The sequence below is a fragment of the Phascolarctos cinereus genome, unplaced genomic scaffold (genome assembly GCF_003287225.1).
Source record: "Phascolarctos cinereus isolate Bilbo 61053 unplaced genomic scaffold, phaCin_HiC Scaffold_2;HRSCAF=192, whole genome shotgun sequence".
In the NCBI taxonomy this organism is placed as follows: domain Eukaryota; kingdom Metazoa; phylum Chordata; class Mammalia; order Diprotodontia; family Phascolarctidae; genus Phascolarctos; species Phascolarctos cinereus.
In genome coordinates, this window is record NW_027555625.1 from 326,495,327 (window position 1) to 326,516,753 (window position 21,427).

General features: G+C 39.3%; 1 protein-coding gene across 1 annotated transcript in view; it reads left to right on the plus strand.

Moving 5' to 3' along the window:
* Window positions 1-21,427, plus strand: part of TRPC4AP (transient receptor potential cation channel subfamily C member 4 associated protein) — an 80,852-nt gene that overhangs the window by 18,086 nt on the left and 41,339 nt on the right. Inside the window, exons 5-7 of the mRNA XM_020998798.2 lie at window positions 2,790-2,845; window positions 4,153-4,281; window positions 11,064-11,265. Of these exons, the coding sequence (XP_020854457.1) occupies window positions 2,790-2,845; window positions 4,153-4,281; window positions 11,064-11,265 (387 nt within the window). The remainder of the gene's footprint in view (window positions 1-2,789; window positions 2,846-4,152; window positions 4,282-11,063; window positions 11,266-21,427) is intronic.

The window sequence follows — 21,427 nt, forward strand, 5'->3', positions numbered from 1 at the left end:
AGAGGGTATAGTATTGTCAGATGTTAGCATTGGCAGGCACATCAGATCCTTTAGTCAAGCCCCTTCATCTTATAGAGCAAGAAACTGAGGCCCAGAGAAGTGAAATGTTTGTTCAGAGTTATCCAACAACATGATGGAAAAGCCAGAACTAAAATTCAGCTTCATGACTCCAAGTCCACATTTCTTTTCAGTTTATCATCTACTAGAAAACTCAGTTAATCAGATTTCCTGCCCCTTCTCCTGCGTTCTCTAAGTATACTGGTTAATTGAGGTTTTCTTGTATATTACTATGTACATATAGATACAAAGGCAACATAAGATATGATATAGAACCCCAGAGCTGGAGTCAGGAAGCCCTACTTCCGATCTTACTTCTGACATTAGTTGTGTGTTACCATGGACAAATTACTTAACTTCTCAGAGCCTCAGTTTCCTTATCTGTAAGGGAATAATATGCCTATAGTATTTAAAAAACATGTTCTTTGTGAAATTTCAAGTGAGTTAACATATGTGAAGTGCTTTGCAAACTTTTAAAGTCAAAAACAATGTCATTTGTTATGGAGGATACAATTTGACATAGACTATGATTAGACACATCATTAAAGTGCCTACTATGTATAAGGCATGTGTTTGATGCTGAGGATTCAAAGACAAAGATGAGAGGTCCTGCTCCCAGTATTCTACCTGAAGGATACATAATGAGTACAGGTAAGTATGATATAAGATGAAGAATAAATGAGTGGCCAAGGAGACATTAGACAAAAATGTTAGGAAAGTTTGATGGGAGCAAGAACTGACTGTCTTGGAAGGCCTTCCAGAGTAGGTGACACTTGAGCTAAGCCTCAAGGGAGTTAAGGATTCTCAAAGGCAAAAATGAGGGAGAGGGTGTTCCAGGCATATAGGACAGCCTACATAAGTATGTAGAGGCAGACAGTTGTACTGATAGGGGCTGGAACATAGGGGAATGTAAAGTAAGACTGAAGAAGTGGATTGGAGCCAGATTGTGGAGAGCTTTTCAGATGCCAGGCTCAGGAGTTTATATTTTGTCCTAATGGCAGTAGGGAGCCTCTGATGGCTTTTGAGCGGGGGTGTGACATGTCAATCCTGTAACCATATTTCGTCTCAGAAATGAATCTGAGGTGAAACAAGTATCTTTATAACAAGGTTTTACTGTAGGTTCTTTTTGGTTTGCACTTGGGGCTAGAAGTATGTTCAGACCAGTGGTCAGTTTCCCCCAAAGGAAGATGAGACCTGGAATAAAGGTTTTGTAAGTGGTCAGAGTGTTCTCTGGGCTATGTTCTGCTGAAAGACTTATTTTGGCCACGTGGTGTGGCTGAAGGATTGAGTAATGGGTTTGCTTTCTATACTAGCAGAAAAAAATAAGGCCTATAAGGCTGGTTTCCTTTTTTTTTTTTTAAATAGCACAGGGGATCCTAAAGGAGATGACTTAGTGGGGGGACTTTGAATCGCTGGGGTAATATTGAAGCCTGTTCGTACTGATTGTGAGCACTCCAGTTTTCTTCTCAGGAAGCAGTAGCAGTAATTGACAAGGAAATAGCTTATGCTAGAAGTGGCTGTCAGCATTCATTTAAGCCTTTCCATTTAGTCCTTTTCAGAATTAAAACAAACACCACACCAAGGGCTGAAGGCAAACTTATTCCTCTGTCGAGTATCCATTTCTAAATAAGCAGACTGAAGTAGAACATCACATGTCATATTCATCTCTTTAGACTTCCTAGTCAAATACTTGGAGTTTGCATAGGTATAGAAGATGAAGGGTTGAGGGTAAAAAGACCTTAGGTCATATACCCCAAATCAGAAATGTCAAATTATGAAAAGGGGAGAAATTTAAAGAGGCCCTATGGCAAAAATGCAGTTTTCTTCTTTGGAAGCTCCCTGCTGCTGTTGCTGATACTCTAAGGAAGTGAGTAGTGCTGCACATCTTGTGATATAAGTGTACCCCACCTAACTTCAGTCATTGGTTTTGTAAAAATGACATTATAGGAAGTAGTTAGTTTAAGAGGAATAATATCAGAATTGGAATGGGAAGTCGACTGACCTGTTAAGGGAATTAATATTGAGTCATTGTTCATCTTATTTATTTTTAGTGATTAGGCAAATGACATGATAGTCTGTTTTTGCAGTGTTACAGTGGAGTCTGTTTAAAATGCCTTGAAGATGTTATTGTGAAGTGAGATTTGGAGTCTACCGTAATAGCCCCATGAATTCCTAGAGGATTAGAATTCTTTATTTCATTCAGCAGTGTTGGCACAATTTCTATTGAGAGCAAATATTCAGAGATATTTGCCCTACCTGCCATGTAGGTCAAACTCTAGCACAGGTTAGTGTAGTGTAGTGTAGTGAAGACAAAGGTTTTGGGATTAGGGATTAGGACAGTTGGCATAGAATCTGATATAACTCTCATTAGGTAGACTGCTCATGGGGATCAGAGAGAGAAGAAAATATCTTTCGTTGATCAGTAAGCACTTAATTAATTACCTTCTATGTGCTAGGCACTGAAGATACAGAGATGAAAACAGTACCTGTCCTCAAGGTTTATAACAGCATGATGTTAATGATTACTGGGGTTTGTGCGTATGTTTATTTAAAAATGTGCTTTAATATTCACAGTCATACTTGGCCCCCTTTGGATTTTGAGTTTTGCAGCTGATAAAAAAAAAAGGAAGTTTTCTTTTGGTATTATGGTTAACCTCCATCCTTGCCTAGCCTCTTGTTAAAGGGATTCATTCCAGCATTAATAACCACTCATTATTTTTTTTTTCTTTCAGTAAGTGATGATCTGACCAAGGACTGTTTAAGCATCTTGTATAATACATGTATTTGTGTAAGTATCTCTGCTTTGGGGACCCTCAATTTTGCTTTTTTGATAAATTGGCAAGTAGGACTTTTCTAGTGCTTTGGCCCAAACCAGCATGTGGTATTTTTGTAAATTAGCCACTTTATATTTCCAGGAGATATCAAAATTCACTGGAGTCAGGTGATTGAACAGATATTTCCCATGTTTATCCATGAATGCCCATCAGCTTCCATGATCCTAAGTTTTGATCTTTTTCTTCAGAATATTCCTAAGCTTGGGAACATATTGGGAATGTTATCTTTGGTTCCTATTTCTTCAGGGGTTCCCATGGTTTTGGCTGATTTATGAATTGTCTTCCTTACTCTGACAGTAGAATTGTTAAATGAAAAAACAATGTCAGTACCTTTGCTTCACCCTAGGAGACCACTAAATGCAAAATAATGTAATTGAGTTTATCTGCCTTGTTATTATTGTCATTATTACTATTCTTTAATGATACTGTGCATTAGAGAGTTTTGCAATTTGCAACATGCATTACCTCACTTGATCCTCACAAAAACCCTGTAAGACAGGCAAGGCTGTAATTATTAACCCTGTTTTTCAGATGAAAAGACAGGGTTAGAAAGGTGCAGTGTCTAACCCAATGTCATATAACTGCATGGCAGATCCTAGAGTAGAACCCAGGCCTTAGGAGTACTTTCAGTGCTCTTTTCCTTTTGCCATCCAGTCGCTCTATATTGTACTGTCTCTTTTCTTGCTGGCACCCTAAATGTTTAACATCGTGATTCTTAAAGATGTATACTCTTCATTCATACTTTTGACTTTTGGCTGTTTGCTCAACTTAATTCTGTTTCCTAGATTGAAACATATTTTCCATTTCCAAAAAAAAGTTATTTAAGAATTCTCATGAAGAAAATTTCTTTATTTATGCATTTGATTAAGTCTTCTTAAAAGATTTCAGGACTCCTTGACACATGGAATTGTTTCTGTATCTTGTTTGGAGGAGAACTAAAGAAAAATTAATTAACTAACTAAAGAAAAATATAACTGATATGGGACTCTGCCTGAGGATAACAGTTTTTGATATTGGAGGTGTTGTATCTCATATCATGGGACTTGAACTTGATCAAGCAGGGAGCATTCTATTCCACTGTTGAATGATGAGGAAGTATATGTGTGGCATCGTAGCTAAGCTGGCTATACTTGTTTGCAACTTAGCCCAAGTGCATCTTGGTGGAATTTACTATATGTATCTAGCAAGAGTATGTTTGCATCACCAGCCTTTATCCAGTGTGGCTGTACTTCAGCCAACATTTTTTGTTTCCTTTTAACAGACTGATGGAGTTACAAAGCGTCTGGCAGAAAGAAATGACTTTGTCCTCTTCTTGTTTACACTGATGACAAATAGGAAGACATTTCTACAAACAGCAACCCTCATTGAAGACATTCTCGGTGTTAAAAAGGTGAGTTTTGCCTTAAGTTTGGCTGTCTGGCTGGGGTTGATCCCTAGACTACAATATGATGCCGAGGTAATTTGTTTATTCATTCAGCATCCATGTATTGATTGTGTACTATGTGCCACACACCGTACTGACCACCATGCTTGGCTGGATCAAAGGTAGCTAAGACATGGTTCCTGTTGTCTGGATGCTTGTGCTCTAGCAGAAAGGCTGTGTCGCACACACTTTCCTAGGTCAAACCAAAATAGTCAGCCAACATCTATTAAATGCTGGCTGTCTGCAGACCATGCTGCTGGTCCACGACTAGCAAGCCTGGAAGCTCTCTGATGTCCTGGGCATGGGGGATTCCTGGTGTGGGAGCTCTCTCTACTAATCTTTCTGTAGCTTAGCTAACAAGTTTTAGGAAGGTGCTTGAGCCTTTGAGAGATTAAGAGACTCGGGATCATAGGAGCACAAATTTAGAGCTGAAAGTGACGCTGGAGGTCGTACAGGAAGCCAAGGCAAAGGGAAGTTGAATGACTTACTCATGTTTACTCAGCTAGTATGGGTCTGAGATGGGACTTGAACCCTGTCTTCCTGATTCCAAATCTAGTGCTCTTATTACTTCCTCTCTTAATAACAGCATGAGAGCCACAAAGAGCTGCTATACAAGATCAGAAGAAGCAAAGATTTCTTTTCTTTCTTTCATTTATATTGGGTAGTTAGGTGGTACAGTGGATAGAATACTGGGCCTGGAATAGGGAAACCTGAGTTCAAATCTGGCCTGAGACACTTAACCCTGGGTAGGTCCCTTAACCTTTATTTGCCTCAGTTTCCTCAACTGTAAAATGGAGATAATAATAGCACCTACCTTGCCAGGGTTGTTTGGATCAAATGAGATAATCATAGAGCATTTGGTGCAGTGTCTGGTACATTATAAGCGCTATATAAATGTTAGTTGTTTGTGGTATTTTTATTTCATGGAGGAGGGAATTAGCCTTTGAAAAATGGGTAGGGTAGAAGCTATTCCCCAAATTCAGAGTTCTATCTCCCTCCTCTGTGCATTCACACAGGCCATACCCCAGATATCTAGAATTCACTCCCTTCTTCTCTTTTACCTTGAAAGGCTCAATTCACCTGCTACCACTTAAGTAATGTCACCCCAGATGAAAGTGTTCTCTTTCTCCTCAAATTTCCTTAAAGCACATTGCCGGGAACTAGATCATAGGATTGTGGGATCATAGATTTGGAGTTGTAGGCCATCTTGTTCAACCCTTGAATTTTCTAAATGAGGAACAGAAGCATATAAAGGTTGAGTGATGTGCTTAAGGTTTCACAGGAAGGAAGTAGCAGAGTTAGGTTGTAGACCCAGGTCTTCTGATTCTGAATCCAGTATGCTTTTCACTATATCATACTCCCCCCCCCCCACCAAAAGAAAGTTATCTAAGATTACAAAAGTAAGGCCCAAATGGTATTGCAGGCATAGGGAAACAATGTGAGCAATGGATAGAGGTGGGAAAGTTCTGAATATATACCAGGGATTGTTTAGAGCTCTTGTAGTAGAACAGAAAGCTATTAGAGATAAGGCTGGAAAGACAGTCAGCCGGCATTTATTAAGCCAAGAACTGTGCTAAGTGCTGGGGATAAAAAGAAACACAAAAATCGTCCTGCCCCCAGGGAGCTAACATTCTAATAAGGGAGAAAAAACATGAAAGCTAGGTATGTGCAAGTTATATACGAAGTCGATGGAAGGCAGACTGAGAGGGGAAGGCAGTAGAAACTGTGGTAGTGGGAGGAGGACACTAGGAAAAGCCTTCTGTAAAAGGTGGAATTTAAGTGAGTCTTGAAGGAAGCTGGGGAAGGTAAGAGGCAGCATTGAGAAGGAAGAACATTTCAAGACATGAAGTACAGCCAGGATAAAGGCACAGAGAGGAGATGGAGTTTGAGGAATAGCCAGTAGGCCAATAGGGTTAGATTTTAGAATGTGGGGAGGAGAATAAAGTATAAGAAGATTGAAAAAGTAGCAAGGGAACAGGTTCTGAAGAGCTTTTTTTTTTTTATTAATTTTTTTCCCCAATTACATGTAAACAAAAATTTTTATTGCTCATTTTAAAAAAATTTGAATTCTGAATTCTCTCCTTCCTCCTTCCTGAGACAGCAAGCAATTTGATATAGATTAATACATGTGCAGTCATGCAAAATATTTCCATATTAGCCATGTTGCAAAAGAAAATACAGATTTAAGAAAAAATAGAATAATAAAGAAAGTTAAAAAAGTATGCTTCTATCTGTCTTCAGACTCCATCATTTCTTTGGAGACAGATACCATTTTTTCATCATAAGTCCTTCAGAGTTATCTTGGATCATTTTACTCTTGAGAATGGCTCAGTCATTCATATTTTGTGATCATCTTATAATATTGTTGTTACTGTGTACAATGTTCTCCTGGTTCTGCTTAATTCTCTTTTCATCAGTTTCTGTAAGTCTTCTGAATAGCTTTTTTTTTTTTTGGCTAGGCAGTGGAATTAAGTGATTTGCCCAGGGTCACACAACTAGTAAGTGTTATGTGTCTGAGGTCACATTTGAACTCAGGTCCCCCTGAATCCAGGGCCGGTGCTCTATCCACTGCGCCACCTAGCTGCCCCTCTGAATAGCTTTAAGAGCTGATCAGGGGATTTTATATTTGAGGAAGTAATCATTGGAGTTTGGTCTGATCTGTGCTTGAGGAAAAAAATCACTTTGGCAACAGGGTAGAGGATGTATCAAAGTAAAAAGAGACCTGAGGCAGTCAGATCAAGTAGAAAGATATTTCAGTAATCTTAGCAAGAGGTGATAAAGGCCTAAACAAGACTAGTAACTGTGTGAATGGAGAGAAAGTATGTGAGAGTCATTGTGAAGACAGAAGTAGTGAGATTTGGCAGTAGATTGCATGTGTGGGATTAATGAGAGTGAGGAGTCGAGGATAACGCTGAGGTCGAGAACCTGAGTGACTGGGAGAATTGTGGTATTGTTTTTGACAGAGTTTGAGGGACAAGATAATGAGGTCTGTTTTGGATATATTGAGTTTCAGATGCCTATGGGGCATCCAGTTCGAGATGTCCAAAAAGCAGTTGATGATGTGGGACTGTAGCTCAGGAGAGACTAGTATTAGATATATGGATGATACAGTAAAAAGGGAGAAGAGAAGTAGGCCCAGAATAATGCTTCAAAAGGGAATCCACAGTTAGAGGATGTGACGTCAATGAAGATACAACAAAAGAGACTGAGAAAGAGTAGTCAAGTAGGAGAGAACCAAGGGAGAGCAGTGTCACAAACATCTGGAGAGGAGAGTATCTTTGAGGAAAAGATGATCGATAGTGTCAGATGCTACAGAGAGGTCAGAAATATCAGAATTGAGAAAAGAGCAGTAGATTTGACAATTAAGAGATCATTGGTAACTTTGGAGAGAGCAATTCGAATTAAATGATGAAATCAGAAGCCAGATTACAGAGGGTTAAGAGAGTGAGAGGAAAGGAAATAGACGGCTTTGTCAAAGAGTGTAGCTGAGAGAAAAGGAAAAAACTTAAGGGAAGATAGCTAGTGGGGTTGGTCAGATCAACTGAAGATTTTTAAGGATGGAGGAAACTTAGGCATGTTGTAGGTAGCAAGGAAAGAACCAGGAGAGAGGAAGAGATTGAAGATTAGAGGGAGACTGGGGATGATTGGGAGGACAGTTTGTTGGAAAAGATGAGAAGGGTTGGGATCAAAGCTACATTTAGGTGGATTGGCCTTGAAAAGTATGACCCTGGGCAAGTCACTTAACCCCAATTGCCTCACAGAAAAAAAACCCAAACCAAAAACAAGCAAACAGAAAAAAAAAGAATCACCACCTCTTCAGTTGATACAGGAGTGAAGGGGGAAATAGGGAAAGTGAGTGATGCAAGATGAGAGGAGAAGGTGCTCTTGCTGAATGGACAAAGGGCAAGGGATTCAAGAGTAGAAGATAGTGTTGAGTTGAACTGATTCATTAAGGGGTCAAGATAGGGAAGGAGGGAGAGTGTAGTCAGTGTGGGTATGATGGCCTGGGAAAGATTTGAGAGGTAGAGGGAATGAAAGTCACAGTGAAGAGGAATGGAGCTATGGACCATAAGGTTTAGGGAAAGATGAAATGATAAAAAGCTACAGTCGGATAAGGGATTTCAGAGTTCATGAACGTGGAAGTGGAATACTTGTGGTTGATGGCAAAATCAAAGAGGTGACTGTTTCTATATGGAAAGGTAGGGTAGTATCATATTGTGGAGGACTTTGAATGCCAGCCTAATGAGTTTGGGCTTTATTTGGCATCATTAAATGAGAGGCCAGCTCACGGAGTGTCTTGATCTATGTGGGAGTCACTAAATTTTTGGCTTTATAATTTTAAAAACTCAGTATTTTAAATTCACCCAGGAATGATCAGGAGAATTGATTTATTGTATCTTAACCCATGAGAGACTAATTCAAAAATCAGGATGTCAGTTTACTATGGCAGATATGCCTTTCTAGTAACCCAGATGCTTCTTAGAGTAGATTACTTCTGGATGGCTTAATCGCATCTATTTTATATTGTTTTTTAGCTCCACCTTCATAGGGAACTGTCTTCTGACTCTTTACAAGTTCTGTGTATGCCTCTTGATATGGGGCCCATAACCTCTTGTGCATGACATTTTCAATTAACAGATTTCCTCTTATTAGTACTGAGGTACACATATTCCTCCTAGGGAATATGTGGGTAGGTTGTGGTTATTATTTGATGATAAGAGATCTGTGTGCTTCCCTTTTCTAGTCCCCTTTACCCCCAGTTTGCCTGTTTTTCAACCAGCCTCCCATTTCATTGTCCCTGCTGAATTTTCCCTAGGCCTGGTGCTTTGTTCTGATGTGATGAAGCACAAATGGCTAATTGTCTTGTCCCAAGCTTCATATAAGTGCAGAGAGAGAGAGAGAGAGAGAGAGAGAGAGAGTGTGTGTGTGTGTGTGTGTGTGTGTGTATACACACTTGCCCTTTTACAAAGGGCCCCAGGCCAATCCATTGTACCTTTAATGAAAGGACTTTATTCTTTACCAGTTATTTTTTCCAGCTTATGAAAAGGGATGAACAGACCAGGGCAGAGGAGGGAGAGGGGGAGACACCTAAAGGGAGGCATCTGTGGTGTGGTAGGAAGCACTGGCCAGGGAATCAGAAGACTTGGGTTCTCATACACCTCTGTCACTTACTCATTATGTAACTTTAAGTAATTTCTCTTTACTTCTTTGCCTTGGTTTCTTTGTTCACAAAATGAGAGGATTATACTGAAACCATTCTGGTGCTAACGTTCTATGATTTTTGTAACAAAGGTACTTCATGGTCCCCGTAGTTTTTTGGCACCTGTGTAAGGAGGGAAAGGATCATGCTAAAACCTTAGTCTCAAGTGACTGGCTGAGGCACTCACTATTCCTTCATCAACACTCCTCTGTATTGAAAGCCTGCCTTGTTCAGTAAGGCTTTTTCTCCTCTCCAGGAGGCATCTTAATTCTACCAGAGTTTGGAGGTTTCTGCTGCAACAAACTAAGTCTGTTAGGTACACTGTGCTAGAACCTACACTGTTTAATTTTTTTTCCCTTAAAAAAGTTAAAACATTTAAAAGGTGATTTGGATTTTTTTTTCCCTTACCAGTTTTCCTTTCCAGTCCTCTCACCTTGTACAAAAAACAGGAAGAGACTGGTTTTCAGCCTTGTCTCATGTCAGTCTACTATGTCAAGAACTCTTGCCCTAGACCATGTTTTCAGGGATAGCTAAATTTGAATGAGGCAGATAAGTTCTTTTGATTAGTTATTTATATGGTGAAAAAGACAACTTTAGTTTTTTCACTTAAAAAATTTTTTTTTACTTTTGAAAAATGATTTGAATTTTTTTTGCATAATGATCTTTCTTCTCATCCCTCGATAGCCCATTATATTCCTGTTCATCAGCCTCACCATATCCCAGAGGCTGAAAATTCAGGGCAAAGCTTAACAGCCAGGGGCAGCTAGATAGAGTGCCAGACCTGAAGTCAGGAGGACCTGAGTTCAAATCCAGCCTCAGACCAAACACTTGACACTTACTAGCTGTGTGACCCTGGGCAAGTCACTTAACCCCAATTGCCTAAAAAAAAAAAAACCCCGACAACAAACACTTAACAGCCAAAGGCCAAGGATACACAATATTCCTCTTCCCATTATCTGAGATTGTGTTATTCCCTTTTCTCTACCTTCTTTTCCTAAGATGGGGAAATAAAAATTAAAGGTGAAATGCCAGCTTTTAAAGCCTGAGTGCCACATGGAGGAAATCTGGTCTGTGACTCGGTGATATTTCAAATGTTGTAGGCTACAGAGAGCGACTCTGGTTGAAAGGTACTGGAGCACAATGCAGAAAATTATTTTGTTTGACTGTATGTATTTTGATTTTCTTGTCTTATTGGGGGGAAGAGAAAATGGGAGGGAGAAAAGGTGGATCATTTTTAGTAAAAAAAATTTTTAATTAAAAAGAAAGTTACTGGCAAAGACATTTCTGATTGGGAGTGGGTCATGGCCAGGAGCTACTGAGTACTAGTGGCTATCAGCATGCCCCTTTCCTTACAAAGTAGAAGCAAGATTGCTCTGTCAGTATTTCCCCTTCTTATACTTATTTCCTTATTAGTCAGAAATTTTCCTTCGCAGTAGATCACTGTTTGGTAGAAAAGAAGAGAGTATCCCTTTACCCTAAAAAAAAATCAGAGTTTTCTGGTTTGCTCTGTAAAGTAAGAGTATACACAAAAAATTTGTGTTTTTTGCAGGAGATGATCCGGTTAGAAGACATCCCCAACCTTGCTACGTTAGTCTCCAGTTTTGATCAGCAGCAGCTTGCTAACTTCTGCAGGATTCTGGCTGTCACGATATCAGAGCTTGACACTGGAAGCGATGACAAGCATACACTTCTTGCCAAAAACGCCCAGCAGAAAAAAAACCTGGGTCCTACTCGTGCTGAAATCAACCAAGGTAAGTAGCCTGGCACTCCGACCCTGAGGCTTTAACTTACCACCCCCTTCCTGAGACATCTTGTTCTCAAAACATTTCTCAAGTTTCAGAAGAGGGTCTCCCATTCTCCTTTTGACAGTCATCTGTATTGAAAGCCTGCTTTGTTCGATAAGATTTTTTCTCCCCTCCAGGAGGCATTTTAATTCTCCCAGAGTTGGGAGGTTCTTGTTGCCACAAGCTGTACTAGTAGGTTCACTGTGCTAGAGCTACATTTGTTGATTTTTTTACCTTAGAATACCTAAAACTTTTAAAAGGTGATTTGCATTTTTTCTCTTCCCAGTTTTCCTTTCATATCCTGTAACTGGGAGCTTCGTAAGGTTATCATTTGAAGAATATAGCAGAGATATGGCAGAGAACTAAGTTTTTGTTTTTATCACTATCGGTGACACACACTTTCATTCTTAAGTGCTGGCTTAGTTCATTTAATTCAAACATTTATTAAGCATATACTATGTTCAAGAGACTGTTAGGTGCTGGTCATACTAAGACATAACTGAAATAATATTTCCTCCCAAAGTAGTTTACATTCTGTTGGGGGTATAAAACATGTAGATAGTTCATTAAGTAAATTGAAGAGGGAGAGACCAAGGAAGTAGCACTTAAGCTGGGTAAGGTCTGAAGCAAGATAAGGGTTTTTCGAGGCACAGTTGAGGAGGACGTATATTCTAGATTTGTGGGGAGGTGGGAGAAGGCAGGCAGGGACAGTTTGTACAAATAGATGGAGGCAGGAAATGGAATGTTCTGGAAATAGTAACCTCCTGTAGCTAAATTATAGATTCAGAGTGCCTGAAAAGGGATAAGGAGAAATAGAGCTGGAAAGGTAGGTTGGGTCCAAACTCTGGATGGCCTTACATGCTGGGCCAAGGAGCTCAGATCTTATTCTAGAGGCATTGGAGCCGCTTTTTGAGTTTTTGGTAGGGGTACTAAGATGTTTAGACCTGTGCCTTAATCTGGTTTTGAGATCTTTCAGAGAACTATTAAAATGGAAACATGGGGCCCATTAGGAAGCTGTATAGTTCAGGTGAGAAGTGATGAGTTGCTCTAAGAGTGGAGAGAAGAGAATAAAGGCAGAATGTGGAAATAGAATCTACAGGACTTGTTAATTGGACATTCAAATATGGGGGTGAGGAATAACAGAGTTTAGTATAATACAGATGTTTCAAGCTTAGATGATTGGGAAAATGTGGTTGTTCTCCCAGAAATAGGCATGTTTGGAAGAGGAGCAGGATTTGGGGGGGAAGGTGGTGAATTCCATTTTGGCCATGTTGAATTTGAGGTGCTGATCACACATCCATATGAGGATGTCCAGCAGATAGTAGAAAATATAGAACTAGAGGTTAGGAGACATATAGGTATGCACATACACATGCATGTACATTCACATGCATGTGTGTATACGTATGTGTACATGTATTTGCATGTGTGCATATGTGTTTATTACATACACACATTTCGAAGTCATCTGCATTCAATTACCAACCCATGGGGACTATTGAAATTACCAAGGAGGAGAGGATCTATAGCGAGGAGAGATTAAAACAGAACATTGGGGATAAACAAGGAGGCATGTACAAACACAGCAAAAATGAAGGCTAACTTTAGGATTGTATTTGTTAGAAGAGAGGGCTATACTGATAATTCTCAAATCTTCCTTTCCTGCCTGAAACTCTCTGCTTACCTCCAGTCTCATATCTCTAGCTGCTTTTCAAACATCTCTGGATGTCCAATAGACAGCTTAAACTCAGTATTCCAAAACAGAACTCATTATATTTCCTCCTAAATTCTCCCCACCTCCTACCTTTCCTGTTACTGTAGAGGGCATCACCATCCTCCCAGTCCCTCAGTCTTGAAACCTAGGAATCATCCTAGGATCTCACCCTCCACATCCAAGCTGTTGCCAAGGCCTGTCAGTTTTGCCTTTGCAACCTCTCCAGTATATGCCCCCTTCTGTCCTCGGAGACTGCCACCACTGTGGCATAGGCCCTCATCACGTCACAGTGGATTATTGTGCAGTAGCCTTTTGCTAAGTCTGCCTTGTCTCAAGTCTCTCCTCACTCTAATCCATTCTCCGTTTAGCCACTAAAGTGATTTTCCTAATGTGCAGGTCTCATGGTGTCACTCTCCCACTCAGTAAAGCTCCCTAATGCCTCTGGGATCAAATATAAAATACTTTGTTTGGCATTCAAAACCCTTTACAACCTACTCCCGTCCTACATTTCCAGTCTTCTTACACTTTGCTCCCTGCCATATATTCTTCAATCCAATGACATTGACCTCCTAGCTGTTCCAAAACAGGACACTCCATCTCTTGTCTCTGGGTTGTCCTCCATGCCTGGAATACTCTCTCTCTCTTCTGCTTTATTTCCTGACTTCCCTTGCTTACTGACCTCCTTTAAGTCCCAACTAAAATCCCTTGTTTTACTGGAAGCCTTCCCATCCCCTCATAATTCTAATGCTTTCCCTATGTTAATTTTTTCTTATTTCTACTGTATATAGCTTGCTTAGGGTAGCTAGCTGTCAAAGTGGATAGAGTGCTAGGCCTGGAGTCAGGAAGACTCATCTTCCTGAGTTCAAATGTGGACTCAGACACTTACTAGCTGTGTGACCCTGGGCAAGTCATTTAACCCTGTTTGCCTCAGTTTTCTCATCTGTAAAATGAGCAGGAGAAGGAAATAGCAAGCCACTCCAGTACTCTTGCCAAGAAAACCCCAAATGGGGGTTGAACAGGACTGAAAAATGACTCTACAACAATAACATAGCTTGCTTTGTATATATTTATTTATATGTTTATCTCCCCGATTAGATTGTAAGCTCCTTGAAGGCAGAGACTGTCTTTTGCCTCTTTTTGTATCCCCAGTCCTTAGCACAGTGCCTGGCACATAGTAGGCACTTAATAAATGTTTATTGATTGATTTGATTCTGTTTGGGGGTGTTATCAGGAAAAGCAAAAAAAAAAGTGATTATTTAAAAAAAAAAGACATTTTGATCAGAGATGCAAATTTCAGATTGGAGGTTGAATAATTTTGGATAGCGTAAGGCTTGACTCTGAGTGTGGCCTGGGTGGGGCATATGGGTTGAGAAGGTTGATGAATGGGGAGGCTAGGGGGTTTGAGGGAACATAATATGAACTTTTTAATGTGGTGTTTATTTTAAACATTCTTTTTTTTATTTTTAAAATTTTTAGTTCTTTATTCTCTCCCTCTAGCCCCTTCTCCACTCATTGAGAAAGCAAGCAATATGACATCAGTTATACCTGTGAAATCATACAAAGCATATTTCCATATTAGCCATGTCACACAAAAAAGCAAGAAAAATGAAGTGAAAGGGGCAGCTAGGTGGCTCAGTGGATAGAGTTCTGGCTTTGGAGTCGGAAGGACCTGAGTTCAAATCTGGTCTCAGACACTTGACACTAGTTGTGTGACCCTGGGCAAGTCACTTAACCCCACATTGCCTCACCAAAAAGCAAAAAAAAAAAAAATTAAGTGAAAAAAATTATAGTTCAATTTGCATTCAGAGTCCATCAGTTTTCTTTCTGGAGGTGGATAGCATTTTTCATCATGCATCCTTCAGAATTGCCTTGGATCTTTGTTTTGATCAGAGTAGCTAAGTTTTTCATAGACATCATGTAAGTATTGAAGTCTCTGAGAATGAGATTGGGATGGGGAGAGGAAGGTTGAGCCAGGTACCAACTTCCTTGAGAAAGAAAAGGAGTGGCTGAGAACCAATAGATAGCAGTGACAAGGTAAGATAAATGGAGGGAGAGAACCTCAAAAAGAGATTTCATTATTGTTTTTGCTTCTGCAGTGCCTACTGGCTTGTTGTTGATTGATTGATGGCTTAGTGGCTTGCCTTGTTAACTCTGTTTAGGTTTTTGATAAAGGATTTTTTCTTATCCAGGGCCAAGTTTTGGCATTATAATCACTTGACATTTGGTTTCAATTTTTTGTTCTTTCTGTTTTCACTGCCGTCTGTCCTTGTATATATCGCTTTCCTTTGTTGCTTCGTTCTCCATCGATTTATATACAGTTTCCCATGTTTTTCTGAATTCTTCACATTCATCATTTCTTAAGGCACAATAATACTTCATTACTTTCGTGTACCACAATTTGTTTAGCCATTCTCCAACCAATGAGCACCCCCTTTGTTTTCAGTTTTTTGCTACAACAGAAAGCATTGCAGTGAATGTTTTGGTACATACAGGACTTTCTTTCTGTCTTTTATCTCCTTGGAGTCTGTGCTTAACAGTGGGATATATGGATTAAAAAAGTATAGCTGGTCATTCCTTTCTAGTATACTTAAATATTCCATTCCAGAATATTTGGACCAGTTTTTCAGTTTTACCGGCAGTATAATTTAGTGCACCTATCTTCGCACAACTCAGTCATTGTTGGCTGTTTCCATCTTTTGTCATTTTGCCGATTTGTTGGGTATGGAGTGAAACTTCATAGTTGTTTTAGTTTGTATTTCTCTTGTTAGTGACTTAGAACGATCCTGCGTATCATTGTTAATAATATTCAATTCATGTTATTGTTATTATTTTGAGAGGTGCACTGTAGTTCAGTGGACTTTTGAATCAGAGGACCTTGATTCAAGTTGTTTCCTTGTCACTGCCTTTGTGACCTTGATAAATCACTTCACCTCTTTGGGCCTCAGTTTCCTCATCTGTAAAATAAGGGGGTTGGCGAAGACACTGAGATCCTTTCCAGCTTTAAATCTATAATCCTAAGTGTTCACATCCTTTGACCGTATATGCATTGGGTAATAGCTCTCAGTTTTATGTATTTGTGTTAATTCTTTCAATATCTTGGATATCAGATCTTTATCAAAGGTATTTGATGCAAAGGTTGTTGGTTTTTTTCATGTTCAGCAGTTTCCCTTATTGTAGCTTCATTAATTCTGTTCATGCAAAGGCTTTTCAATTTCTTATAGTTCAAATTATCTTTTTTCTCTTTTTTGATTGCTTCCATACCATATTTGGTTGAGAATTCTTCCTTGAGCATGGAAAAATGTAACTGTCAGATCTATGGATAAGGGAAGATTGTATGGCCAAATAAAAGATAGAGAGGATCATGAGAAATAAAATGGATAATTTTGATTACATGAAATAAAGGGTTTGCACAAACAAAACTAATACAGCCAAAATTAGAAGGAAAATAGGAAACTTGGTAAGAATTTACAGCAGGTTTCTCTGATAAAGTCCTCATTTCTCAGACATAAAGGAAACTGAACCAGATTTATAAAAATATGAGCCATTTCCTAGTTAATGGTCTAAGTATATGAATAGGCTGTTTTCAGAAGAAATTAAAGCTATCAATGAAAAAATGCTCTAAATCACTATTGATTAGAGAAAAGCAAATTAGAACAACTCTGAGATATCACCATCTCATACCTATAGGATTGTCTAACATGACAGAAAAGGAAAATGACAAATGCTGGAAGGGATATGGAAAAATTGGGATACTAATGTACTGTTGGTGGAGTTGTGAACTATACAGCCATTCTGGAGAACAATTTGGAACTACACCTAAAGGGCTATGAAATTGTGCATACCCATCCCAAAGAGATCAAAGAAAAAGGAAAAGGATCTATGTGTACAATCATATTTATAGCAGCTCTTTTTGTGGCGGCAAAGAATTGGAAATTGAAGGGATGCCCATCAATTGGGGAATTGCTGAACAAGTTGTGGTATATGATTGTGATGGAATACTGTTGCACTATAAGAAGTAACTTAGGGGATGGTTTCAGAAAAACCTGGGAAGGCACATATGAAGTGATGCAAAGTGAAATGAGCAGAACCAGGAGATTGTCATACACAGTAACAGCAATATTGTAAGGATGATCAACTGTAAAAGAGTTAGCTACTCTGATCAAGACAGTGATCCAAGGCAAGTCCAAAGGACCCATTAAAAATGCAATCCCCCTCCAGTGGCCAGAAGTGAGGTGTCTTCAGGAGAACCAGATTTCTGTGAGCCTAAGAATATGGAGAGTGAGAGGAAGAGATCCAGGTTGAAGGAGAGTTTGTTAATCTGAGTACAGATGGAAGCATAATTTTTAACTTTATTTTTCGTGTGTGTGAATGTGAGTGTGTTTTCTTTTGCAACGTGGCTAATATGGATGTATGTTTTGCATGATTTCACATGTGTAATCTATTCATTGCACTCTCAGTGGGTGGAGGAGGGGTGAGAGAGAATTTGAAACTCAAAATTTTAAAAAATGAATGTTAAAATTTTCTTATAGGTAACTATTAAATGGTTAATGAAATAAATTTTTAAAAATATATGTGTGTGTGTGTGTATGTATGTGTGTATATATATATATATATATATGTATATATATAAAATTTTTTTTTTTTTTGGTGAGGCAGTTGGAGTTAAATGGTCACACAGTTAGTAAGTGTCAAGTGTCTGAGGCCGCATTTGAACTCAGGTCCTCCTAACTCCAAGGCTGGAGCTTTATCCACTGTGCCACCTAGCTGCTCCAAAATATGTTTTTTAAAAAAGAATTTTTCACTAACCACAGTGAGGAAACATACATTTGTTATTTAAGGAAAGTATCCATTTGAAACTTGTGGGATGCTGTTCTAAACCTCTTTTTCCTTTAATTATTGTACAGTTTTCTTAGGTGTTCTTGTTAAGTAGGGAGATTCCCCAAGGAGATAATGTTCTCAGATTTATTGAAAGCTGGATTATTGAATTGAATTGATTCTGATTTTCGCTTATTTTGTCTGTCCTACTGGTCTACTTATCTATTTTTTAGTTGGTAACAAATAATTTTGACAATTACTGCTTTAAAATATAAAGATGAGGTCTGGGAATGGTATTTTTTGTTCCCCCTTCATTCCTGTTTTTTTCATTATTTCCCTTGAGGTTCTAATCCTTTTGATCTAAATAAATTTTGCTATTTTGAGGAGCTCTATAAAACACTCCCTTGGTAGTTTTGTATAGCACTAAATCTTTAAATTAGATGTCATTTTTATTACATTGATATGGCCAATCACTAGCAGTGAATATTCCTCTAATTTGTTCTTCATTTCTTTAAAGGAGTGTTTTATAATAGTATTTAGGGTAGTTGAGTGTTACAAGCATAGCAACAGCAGAATTTGCGTTAAATTTTAGTATCATAAATTAGTTTAGTTAAATTTACCCAGTATATTTGATGGCTGCAGAGAGGGTCTGGAAGTAGCTATGGACAGCAAGAAGTCTGCTGATGCCCTCCTTCCCCTGTCTTGGTCTATCAAGGGCCATAAGAGAATCAGCAGCCTACACTGGAGAGCAGTGGCCAGAAATGAGGTGTCTTCAGAAGAACCAGATTTCTGTGAGCCTAAGAATATGGAGAGTGAGAGGAAGAGATCCAGGTTGAAGGAGAGTTTGTTAATGATAAAGCAAGGATTTCTGAGAATACAGTGAAAGGCTAGGGAAGAAAGATTAAAGACTTGAGAAGGTGAGGTGTCTGAGCTGAATAGGAAGGAGAAAGCAGTGGAAAGGAGCAAGAGAAAGGGGATTTTGCCTTGGTGGATCATAGCCCTGAACCACAGGGATTAAGGGAGCAAGAGGTAGGAGTTCACTAGCTATATTACAGGGGGGACAAGCAGTTGTTTGGAGTATTCACTTCACAGATCCACAGAGTGCAGAGGGATCTCCAAAGCCATCTTGTCCAACCTGTACCTAAATAAAAATCACCACTACAATATTACCAACAAGTGATTATTCATCTCTGCTCAAATACTTCTTCTTAGGGAGATCCTACTACCTCCCAAATAGCCAGTTTCACTTTTGGACATGTTTAATATCTCATTTGAGAGAGGTATTCCTTTCCATAGAGCCAAAATCTACTTCATTGCAACTTCTATCCAGCGCTCCTACTTCAGCCATTTGGCACCAAGCAGAACAAATCTCTCTTTCATATAATACCCCCCCTTCAAATACTAGAAAAGAGTTACCATCTCTCCCCTTGGTACTCTCTTCTCCAGATTAAATATCCCCAGTTTCTTCAACAGATATTCATATAGCGTGATCTCCAGGCTCTTTACCATGGTGATCACCTTCGTCCAGTCACAATCTTAACTTGTTGTTGTTTAATTGTTCAGTTGTGTCCAACTTTTTGTGACCCCATGGAACATATTATCTATAGGGTTTTCTTGGCAAAGATACTACAAGTGGTCATTTGCCATTTCCTTCTCCACTGGATTAAAGCAAACAAGTTAAGTGACTTGCCTAGGGTCACACAGCTAGTAAGTGTCTGAGGCTGGATTTGAACTCAGATCTTCCTGACTCTAGGCTCAGCACTCCATACACTGAGTCACCTAGCTACCTGCTAGCTTACCTATTCTTAGCTTACCAGGGTCCTTAAACATTGGTGTCCAGAATCAAACACATTAATCTTCGTGTAGTCTGACCAAGATGTATTCATATTAGTGGAAATCTATATGAATTTATTGTATTATTGGAGAAAGTAGAATTTAGAGTTGGAAGGGGCCCTTAGAGAGCATCACTTTACAGATGGCAGTAATAATAGAAATTAACATTTATATAGTGCATTAATGTTTTGCAAAGTGCTTTGCGTCTCATTATCATCACATAGCTACAAATTTAGCAGCAGTATTTAAACTCTTGTCTTCTGCTTCTAAGTATAATGCTCAATCCCACACTGCCTCCCAAATTTATGAGGGATAGATATAAAGCCTCACAGGTGTATTCCGACAGTCATTTGGAAGCAGTTCATAGGCAGAAGATCTGGGGATTTTAGTTTACCAAATATGTGTGCTAACATTGTGGTGTAGCAGCTCCAATCACACTATTTGAAGAAAACTATCATATTTCCCTTATTAGAGGCAGCTAGATGGCTCACTGGATAGAGGGCTGGCCCTGGAGTCAGATGTGGCCTTAGAAGCTCAGTAGCTGTGTGCCCCTGAGCAAGTCACTTTACTTCTGTTTGCCTGATCCACTGGAGAAGGAAATGGCAGACTATTCTAGTATCTTTGCCAAGAAAATCCCATAACTGAACAGCAATAGCAGTTCCCTTTAGTTTTCTTTCCATCATCAAATATGGTTCTTAGTTCTAGTCCCTACAATTTTAAGATGAATGTGAACAGTCAGACAGTGAGCACTTATTAAACACCTACTCTGTGCTAGGCACTGTGCTAAGTGCTGAGATAAAAAGGCAAAAGACAGCCTTTGTTCATAAGGGGCTCGAAATCCACTAGTAGAGAGAACATGAAAACAACTATGTACAGACATGCTATATACGGGATAAATTAGAGATAAACAGTAGATCGAAGGGGAATTGGGAAAAGCTTCTTGTAGAAGGTAGGATTTTAGCTGGGTCTTGAAGAAAGCCAGAGAAGCCAGAAGGCAAAGATATGGAGGAAGAACATTGTGACCTGGGAGGCAGCCAGTGAAAATGCCCAAAGTCTAGAGATGGAGAGTCTTCTCTGAGGTCTAGCAAAGAGGCCACAGACTGGGTAGGGGTGTAGGGATTGGGGGATGGGGAGCAAGTTGTAAGAAGACTGGAAAAGTAGGAGGGAGCCAGATTGTAAAGGGCTTTCAGTGCCAAACAGAATTTTATATTTCATCCTGGAGATGATAGGGAACCACTGGGGTTTATTGGATAGGGGAGTAATGTAGTCAGATATGCACTTTAGGGAGATTAATTTGACAGCTGAATGGAAGATGGACTGGAATGAGGAGAGGTTTGAGAGAGGGAGAGCAACCAGCAGGCTGCTGCAATAATCTGGGCACAAGGTGATAAGGGCCTGTACCAGGGTGGTGACAGTGCCGAAAGAGAGAAGGGGACATGTAGGAGATATGTCAGGAAGATCATATCAATAGGACCTAGCAACAAATTGCTTGTGGAGAGTAAGAGAGAATGAGCAGTCAAGGATGATGATACCTAGGTTGCAAGCCTAGGTGGCTGGGAGGATAGTGGTGCTTTTGAAGGGAATAATGAAATTTGGATGGGGGGTAGAGTTTAGGAGAGTTAATGAGTTCAGTTTTAGGCATTTTGAATTTAAGATATATACAAGACATCCAGTTTGAGATATCTCATAGGCAGTTGGTGATACAAATCTGGAGGTTAGAAGAGAGACTGGATAAATAGATCTGAGAAAAATTGGTATAGCAATGAT